This window comes from Pelobates fuscus, chromosome 3, assembly GCF_036172605.1.
Source record: "Pelobates fuscus isolate aPelFus1 chromosome 3, aPelFus1.pri, whole genome shotgun sequence".
Classification (NCBI taxonomy): Eukaryota; Metazoa; Chordata; class Amphibia; order Anura; family Pelobatidae; genus Pelobates; species Pelobates fuscus.
In genome coordinates this window covers 377,518,560-377,528,567 of record NC_086319.1, presented here as the reverse complement: position 1 = coordinate 377,528,567, position 10,008 = coordinate 377,518,560, and the positions used below count along the sequence as shown (strand labels likewise).

At 43.3% G+C, this 10,008-nt stretch overlaps 1 protein-coding gene across 1 annotated transcript; it reads right to left on the bottom strand.

Moving 5' to 3' along the window:
- Nucleotides 1-2,305: 2,305 nt before the first annotated feature.
- LOC134601865 (beta-1,3-galactosyltransferase 2-like) lies at nucleotides 2,306-3,313 on the bottom strand. The gene has a single exon (XM_063446367.1). It carries the CDS (start codon nucleotides 3,311-3,313, stop codon nucleotides 2,306-2,308), a length of 1,008 nt encoding a protein of 335 aa, XP_063302437.1.
- Between the last annotated feature and the right edge of the window lie 6,695 nt (nucleotides 3,314-10,008).

Genomic DNA, 10,008 nt, shown 5'->3' with positions numbered 1-10,008 from the left:
ATTGTAATAAATGAAGGTAACAATCAAATCAATAGAAGATATTTTGGAAAGAGGTTTGTAGGGTATATTCACAAGTTTTTAAGGTTTGACTTACAGTTTTAAAGGAACATTATAGTGTAACACCGGCGTAGGTTACCAGCCCCGTTCCGATCGCGCTGAAAAGGTGGTTTTACTCACCTTTTCTCCCATGACGTGCCAGACTCACCATGGCTAGCCTGGCCTTACTCCACCTCCATGGCTGAGATCGTCAAACTTGATGATCTCAGCCAATCCAATGTTTTCCCATAGAGAAGCAATCGGAGGCTATTGCCCCTTCAGTGACTTACCTGCATCCAGTTGGTTTAGGGTCCACCCACACTCCGCCCCCGCCGATGTCAACCGGCTGGGGAGACCTATTGCGCATGCGCGGCCTCCGGCGGAGGAGACCTAATGCATTAGACCTCCCCATAGGAAAGCATTGAAAAATGCTTTCAGTGCTTTCCTATCGGGATTTCAGTGACGCTTGAGGTCCTCAAATAGCGTGAGGACGTCAAGCGACGCTATAGCTCACTTTTCGTGTGCTATAATGACGGAAGTGCCCTCTAGTGGCTGTCTAGTAGACAGCCACTAGAGGAGGAGTTAACCCTGCAAGGTAATTATTGCAGTTTATGAATACTGCAATAATAACACTTGCAGGGTTAAGGGTAGAGGGAGTTGGCACCCAGACCACTCGAATGGACAGAAGTGGTCTGGGTGCCTTGAGTATCCCTTTAAGCTGTATTGGTCCTGGTGACTATAGTGTCCCTTTACATTCTTTTAAACAAACTGACAATTCCATAGATTATTTAAGATTAACATTTGGCTTACTTTATTAACAGATCAAGAGGATGTATTAGTGGGGCACTTAAACCAAAATAGCCATTACAACTCAGTGTAGTAATTATGTTGCCAAAAAGCTCCCGGTTTTATGTGAATCAGTACTACGGGGCTTTCACCAGTATCTGGAGACCTTCCCCTTCTTTGCCGCATCGATAATGCAGAATTTGCACTCCTACATTTTTAATATTAATGTCAATCACCCTTGACTTCACTGAAAGACTGTAAGTGCTGGGAGGAGGGTGAGCTCGAAGCTCACAGGCTATCATTGCCATCCATGTAGGTGTATATTTTAAATAATCAATGTGACTGAGATGGGTCGAAATCTCTGGATTGGGTGGAGAACTCTAGTATTCGTCAAGCTTCTTCTAAATGATTTCTTACATAAAATGTAAGACATACTCAGAGATTCTAGGCAACGTGACCCCTACACTAAACTGTAGTAGTTATATTGCTTTGAGTGTCCCTTTAACGAAATGTTTCCAAATGAAAAAAAAGTAGAGGTAAATCATCAGCGACAGTTGTGTCTTATTTCCTTGTGCCCTAGTGTAATATAACACTCTCCACATTTTCTATTTCCATGTCATTTTGCTTGCGCAACCAATAGATAGAGTTTTAGCATTTTATTACCTGCACAATGCCATTGTTAACATAAAAAGTGTATTAAAGAGCTATCTTTTAATATAAATATTGTAAAATGTTTGGTGGACAAACAGAACTAGTAAAAAAAAATAATAAACATTAACATGCTTAAAAATACATAAACTGCGAATGTATACAATGCGCATATATGTGCATATTCCAAAGGGCGACAAAAAATATATATATACTTAAACATCATTTTCAATTCATATGTAAATATTTGATCTCTGTTTTAAAAAAAAAGGTGGGGAAACATATGTCAATAGAGCAAATAACTTCAAAGAAGATCCAGTTTTGCTCCCTTTAATTGAAAGGCTCACATATACCGGAGTTATCATACCCTTCTGTCCAGCAGGTTTTTTTTCAGCTTGATATGATTTTCTCTTTTTTAGAGAGATCGGATATTTACATATTAATTGAGAAAGCTGTTTAAGTACTTTAGATTTATGAATTGCACTTTATATGCACATTGAATAGCTTTGCACTTTATGTATTTTTAAGCATATCACGTTTTTTTCCTGTATTTTTGGTATTGTAATGTGGGAAGTTAATGTGTTGAGTGCATGCAGCTAAAAGTAAAATATTTTTGTTTACCTTACAGAATAGAGAATATGTGGCCTTTTATAATACTTAAGTGCCTATCACTTTAATTGGTACACTGAAATGCTGGTGTAGAATTTAAAGGGTTAATTTTTATATCAACCTTAGAATACTACCAAATATTACATATCATTAGTTTAGTTTATTTTTTTTTGTAGGATCACGTTAGGCTAAATTTAGGAAATCTTACATTAGTAACCAATACATCTTAACACCCCAAAGTCTTATTAGTCCAAAAATTTCTCCAGATTTCTTGAAGGTCCTCTCCGTCGATGTGAGCCGTAATAAGTTTGTGAAATGTGCATCGATTGTATTTGTCATACCTGTTAAACAAATTCCCTGGAGCTTTCTCCGGTGAAACATTAAGTTCTTTCAAAACGATACCCATGAAGACATCTTCCATCGGTATGATTTTAATAACTTGTGCTACGTCATAAATCTTCTTTGCCAGATCTGTTGAGAAAACATATCCACTGCCACTACAATATGGTGGGTATATTTTATTTGGGTAAATTTCTTCAGGAACATACCACTTATCATCTTTTTCCCTTACAGGTCCGACATTGGATATTAATTGCCCAGTATAATAGTTGGTACGTACGGGCAAATCTGGACGTAATAGCTCATGGATGAGATATTCGACGTTGAGAAACATATCTGTGTCTATTTTCACCACGTAACTGGCGATGGAACAGAATTTTGCTACCCATTCTACACCCATTAGCGTTTTCAAGGTCAAATTGTAATAAGTATCAAGAAAGTCTTGCTGGATGATGTCACGGTAGAAATCACTTTCGTCCTTCAGCAAATTCTCTTCAGGCTCACATTGAGTAGGCGATATCCCAATCAGAAAAAGAGTAACAACGTCTACACTGTGATAATTAAGCTCATTTCCCCATGTTTCCCGAATTATATTCCTAGAAGCTGTGTCATAACAGCGACTGGGCACTAAGATCACAAGAAAAGGTTTCCGGACAGAGCATTTGTCTTGAAGTTTGATGAGGAACTTATACGGATATGGGTATGGAGGTTGCAAAGGATGTCTGGTAAGTATTTCTGACAAGACAGGATGGAATGTACCAACCTTGATTTTTGTGTAATCTACTTTATGTCGTAAGTTAGAGTTCATTAAATAGCCAAAAAACACTCCAAGCACGAAAGTGCAAAAAATGGTCAACAATAGACGTTGCCTACAGCCATTCAGTATGTTAGCCATGCCGATCTTGTGTTACTTTGAGTATTTCTGTACAAACCAGAGAAAAATAGGGAGAAGGAAAATAATTCTTAATGTTTAATATGCATTTAAAGGACTACTTCAAAGTTATAAGAGTGTTTTTCTAACCAAATAAAACTACTTTCACATGAGATTTTGAAATGCAAAGAGATATGAATATATATATAATATTATATTTTATATATATATATATTAATATATCAAAAATAACTGGAATATTATGTCTTATATAATATTTTTTTTTTATAACTGGCATGTCTGTCTATAGGTGACCAGGTCTATTCAATGGATAGTTTCAAGTATTTAGAAATGCATTACTGGTTGCTAGAACAGCTTTGAATCGCGAGGCTAATCAGTTGGCTGAAAGGTTTTAATAGAAGTATAGCTTGTGCATAAATGTGGTATAAAACGACAATGTTGTGTATAAATTGTTGTTTCAATGTAAAAAAGCCATAAAAAAAAAAAAAAACAACAATGATGCATATTTCCATACTTTGAATTTTTCACTTGTTGACTCATCCTTCAATGGAATGTTAGGGAATAGATTTGTTTAGAAACTATATGGTATCCCTTTTCTGACAATAGAGATTTTTTATTTTTTAAATGTCAATTTCTCTGCATTGAAATGAGCTAAAGATTCAATATATTTATGTTGGAAAGAAGTTGATGTGGGCCCTCTGTATTAAAATAAAATATTATAAATAAATCTGATTTATAAATAAATGTGATTTTTTTGGGGGGTATGCTAATTCACTCCCCATAATTTATGCTTGGATGTCGCTGAGCCCCTTTCTTTGAAAGGAAAACAATGCCCTCTTTGGTGAAACCGACACAATAGTCTGGGGTGGTTTTGACACCTCTATCTCAATGTATGTATTGTTTCTTCCAGTTCTATGAAATTACTACTATCCTGGTGATTAATTGATCACAGAACCAGCATAACTACCCTTATGCTATCGTTCCTTCCGTGCTTGCAGTCAGGGCCAAATTTCCCATAAGTCACAAGTGGCCATGGCCTCGTGGCGGCACACAGGAGAGGGGCAGCACCAGTGGCGTACATACCAGGGTCGCAGGGGTCGCGGCTGCGACCGGGCCCGGCCCACCAGGGGGCCCGGCCGCCCTTGCGACCCAGAATGTACGCACTGGGCCAGCCTCTTCTCCTGGGGGGCCCAGGAGCCGGCCTCCTCCGGGCCCCCCGAGGCTGGCCCTGCTTACACCCGGCGGGCAGTCAGGCTGGTGGGTGCGCGAGGGAGCACTCTCCCCTGAGTGCTTCCTCTTCAGCTCCCTCGCGCGCCGCGTACTGATACCGGAGCCGGAAGATGAGTCATCTTCCGGCTCCGGTATCAGTACGTGGCGCGCAAGGGAGCTGAAGAGGAAGCACTCAGGGGAGAGTGCTCCCTCGGGCACCCACCAGCCTGACTGCCCGCCGGGTGACCGGCCCCCCAGGAGCCCAGCAGCACCACTGGACCCCAGGGAATCCCCTCAGCACTCCAAAAGGTAAGGAGGCTGGGGGGATTAAATTAAAAAAAAAATGTGTTAGTGTGTGTGTGTGTTAGTGTTACTGTGAGTGTTAGTGTTACTGTGAGTGTTAGTGTGTTTGTTAGTGTTACTGTGAGTGTTAGTGTGTTTGTTAGTGTTACTGTGAGTGTTAGTGTTACTGTGAGTGTTAGTGTGTGTGTTAGTGTTACTGTGTGTGTTAGTGTTAGTGTGTGTGTTACTGTGTGTGTTACTGTTACTGTGAGTGTTAGTGTGTGTGTTACTGTGTGTGTTAGTGTTACTGTGAGTGTTAGTGTGTGTGTTAGTGTGAGTGTCAGTGAGTGTGTGTCTGCTAGTGAGTGTCAGTGAGTGTGTTACTGTGTGTGTCTGTTACTGAGTGTGTTTGTGTTAGTGAGTCTGTTTGATGTCTGTTAGTGAGTGTGTGTTTGTCAGTGAGAGTGTATGTTTTGTAAGTGAGTGTGTATGTATGTCTGTCGCTGAGTGTGTCTCTGTCAGTAAATGTGTGTGTCTGTTAGCTAGTGTGTATGCGTCTGTTCGTGAGAGTGTGTGTGTGTCTTCAGCACTTACCTTTCTCCAGCGCCGGACTCCCTTGGCGCTGGGGATCCCTCCACCGCTCAGCTCCGAATGCGCATGCACGGCAAGAGCCGTGCGCGCATTCAAACCGCCCATAGGAAAGCATTACTCAATGCTTTCCTATGGACGTTCAGTGTCTTAGAATCGCGGAAGCTCCTCTAGCGGCTGTCAGTGAGACAGCCGCTAGAGGCTGTATTAACCCGCAGTGAAACATAGCAGTTTCTCTGAAACTGCTATGCTTTTAGCTGCAGGGTTAAAACTAGAGGGACCTGACACCCAGATCACTTCATTGAGCTGATGTGATCTGGGTGTCTGTAGTGGTCCTTTAACCCCTTAAGGACACATGACATGTGTGACATGTCATGATTCCCTTTTATTACAGAAGTTTGGTCCTTAAGGGGTTAAGTGTGTGTGCATCTGCATGCACTGGTGTACATGTCGCAGGGGTCGCAACCCTGCAACCCGGTGCCCGCCGCCATGTGTTACGGCCCCGGCCTGCGCAGAGTAAGCGTGCGGGGGGGGGCCCACGGATCAATTTTCGCACCGGGGACCCATAGATCATGTGTACGCCACTGGGCAGCACTGCAGGCACCTTGCATAGTTGGTGGTACAGCAGAAGTGCTCAGACGAGAATAGCTCTTTCACCTTCTCGTCTGGCACTCCCGGCGTCAGGTCATCACTTTTCCCGCAGGCAGACGAAAAAACTGCAGGAGAGCATGCAGAGATGATGTCCTCTGTCTCTGGCTGCCTGCCACTTTAGGAGAACAAGTAAGCGACTGGGAGAGGGCACAGAAGAGAACAAGTGAGCAAAGGGGAGCAAGTGGTGTAAGAGGGTGGAAATAGGAGAACAATTGTGTGAGGCAGGGGGACAGAAGAGCAGAACAGGTGATTGAAGGGGGGAGAAGAGGGGTATAAGTAAGGGAAGGGAAACAAGAAGAAACAAGTCAGGGGAGGGGGAAAGAAGAGGGGGACATGTGAGGAAAGGAGGACACAAAGAGATGATCATGTGAGGGAAGGGATTACAAGAAGAGGGGAACAGGTGAGGGGTGGGAATAAAGAAGAGGGATACAAGCAATGGGTGGGAATAAAGAAGAGGGGAACAAGTGAGGGGTGGTTATAAAGAAGAGGGATACAAGCAATGGGTGGGAATAAAGAAGACGGATACAAGCAATGGGTGGGAATAAAGAAGAGGGGAACAAGTGAGGGATGTAAATAATTTAAAGGGGGCAAGTAAGGGAAGGGTGGGTGAGATAGGGGAACAACTGGAGGAAGACAGGTTTATGGGGAGAGGGGCATAATTGGGTAGAGGAGCATATGTGAGGGAGAAATAAATGCATAGAGGGGATAGCAAAAGATAAACAGCTGCAGATGGTTATTGGAAATACAGTACACACACACAGTCACTCATGAACACTAAAACCTCACACAAATATGCTCCTGCATGCACACACACCGGCACTCTATAAAAAAAACCACTAAATTTGCACACTAGCACTCTACACACATGCACCTGTCATTCACATGCAATCACTAACACTTCACACAAATGTGCTCCTACATACACATTGCCAAGCAGCCACATACTGAAAAACCAGTCAGATTCCCCTATCCACCCATCTCACCTCGCAGTTATACCCACTCACCCTAAACAAAAATACCCCAAAAACAAAGGTGTGCTCAGAAATAAATTATCTTCTTAAATTTTAACCCGTGAAAACTAATAAAAACATACATATTGCAGACCATCTCGATCAAGCATGTCAAACTCAAAGGCTAGCACGGGCCACATAAACAAGGTTTAAGTTTGTGACGGACGCCAAAAAAACAAAACCTTAAAATTTCATAGAAAAGTAGGTTTGTTTTGAAAAGTACAGTATAAAAAAAACAGTCCCCCCTCTATACTAAATTCCAGTCCCCCCCTATCCTAAATCCCAGCCCCCCCTCTATACTAAATCCCAGCACCCTCCTCTACTAAACCCCAGCCCTTGCTTAAAAAAAACAAAAAACAATATTAGCCAACAAGCAGACTACACTTACTGGCCGCTGCCAGTATGCGACTCTGGAGTCTAGTCTCTGGTATACCCCCAATGGCGCCGTCCACATCCTGTGCCAAACAGATCTTCCCGCTACTCCTTGAAAAGTGAAGGTGGAGTACGTTGACGTCACGTCAGAATGTGACGTGGCGTTGCATTCCTCAGTGCACCTCCAGGTCCTCCACTGTCCAGCCGCATCCATCACAACACTGACCAACACACACTGACAGACACACACTCACTGACAGACACACACACACACATTCTCTGACAGACACACACACAAACTGACAGACACACACACACTGATGGACACACACTCTCTGACAGACACACACACACTGACAGACACACACTCTGACAGACACACACACACTGACAGGCACACATTCTCTGACAGACACACACACACTAACAGACACATATACACTGACAGACACACACATACTGACAGAAACACACTCTCTGACAGACACACACACACACACACTGACAGATACACACACAGTGACAGACACACACACACTGATAGACACACACAAACATTTACACATTCTTGCACACACTCACATCATTTATTTATTGCTCCCTAACCTTGGGAGCTGGTGTGGGGCAGTTTAGTGATACCGGGCCGGAATTACGTCATATCACTACAGAGGGCGCGCGCGAGGGAGCAGTGAGTAACTGGAAGACTGAGCTCCCTCGCTGCCGTCAGGGACCTCTCCGGCTGAGTAATTTTGGCAAAGTAGGCACCTGCAATGTGGGGAGAGCAAGTGCCTACTCTGCTTTAGTAAGCTTGTCAAACTCGCGGCTCGCCGGGCAGAAAAAAAATATTCATTGTGGGCCACGAGTTTGACATGTTTGATCTAAAATAAACAAATACAGTAAAAAAATGTGTGCCTGAGGGTCTCGCTCACCCCTGGCTCTGGTACATGAGAGTGAGACCCTCAGACTCAGGGTCTGAGTAGACCCTCAGACGCAGGGTCTGAGTAGTTCCACTCCAGAGTGAATATGTCCCACAAATTGCATTTATCCAGCCACACAGTGTTGTTTTCTTCTGCACTTAAAACACGTTGAGAAAAGCAAGTCCAGGAACCAAATAGTGCAATATCCAACTTCTTTATTATCCAAAAGACAATGAAAACTGCTTATGTTGCAAGTGGTGAGTATACTGCTAAGGTAAACCACAATCTCACATAAGCACAAACATATTCATGACGTCTATTGTGAAACATTTGCCTGCTTTCCTCAGGCTTCATTTGACTCATCCAACTCAGCCAGTCATATTTAAACACTTGCCCACCTAACATATCACCTACCCCTACCCACCTTGCACTTATTACCATCCAACCACTCACTTCGTCATAATTACCATACAGTCATACACCAAACTAGTCACATTCATCCAATCAAATACACCAGGTTTCATATATATGATGGACTCAGGCACATTGAGGAAACTAGCTGAGAGGGTAAATCCTAGAATGCCGACCCAAAACCGAATTGCCGAATTGCTGAAGTGACGAATTTCGTAAATGCCGAAATGCATCGGATTTCTGAAAACAGGAGAGGGTTGGGGTTAGTGGTTGGGGTAGGGTTAGGAGTTGGGGTAGAGTTAGGGTTAATGACAGTTACAAGAGAGAAATCAGTCAGGAGCTATTAACAGTTTAATTGATATGCTTTTATGAAGAAGTGGGTTTTTAATGATTTTTTTGAAGGAGGACAAAATATATATGTAAGTCTTCAGCAGAGCATAAGGGCCTAGTCGGGACATACTTGTGTATTAGGGAGGATAGATAGGTGGGAGTAGCATTATGCAGAGATTTGAAAGCAAGAACCAACATTTTAAATTGAGCCCTATATCTTACAGGAAGCCAATGTAGGGACTGACAGAAGTGTGAGGCGTGGGAGGTGCGGGCGGACAGGAAGATGAGCCTCGCTGCCGCATTCATTATGGACTGTAAAAGCGCAAGTTGGGAGTATGTAAGAGCACTGAGAAGCGGATTACAGTAGTCAAGGCGAGATTCTGCTTCTTTTGGATATGATACGTGAACACAAGGCTAATCATCATTAACATATCAAAGAAATCCCCTCATCAATTACAAGGTACATGACAAATGGATGAAGAGACATTCAGACTTTTTCCAAGTGTAGAACCTCACACCTTGCAGAGCCTTGAGTAATTCACATTCATATGGTAAAATCCTTTTCACATTGCTATGCCTTTTCACATTGCTATGCCATTCATACTACCCCTTCTGTCATTCTGTGTATGTATGGGTCAGTCAGTCTGTGTGGGGGGGGGGGGGCAGTCTGTGTGGGGGAGCAGTCTGTGTGTGTGTACAGGGCAGTCTGTGTGTGGGGGGTCAGTCTCTGTGCGGGGTGGGTCAGTCTATGTGGGGAGTTCAGTCTGTGTGTATGTGTCAGTCTGTGTGTGGGGTGGAGTCAGTTTGTGTGTGGGGGGGGTCAGTCTGTGTATGTATGGGTCAGTCAGTCTGTGTGTAGGGGGGGTCTGCCTGTGTGGGGGAGCAGTCTGTGTGTATGGGTCACTCTGTGGGTGGGGGGGCAGTCTAT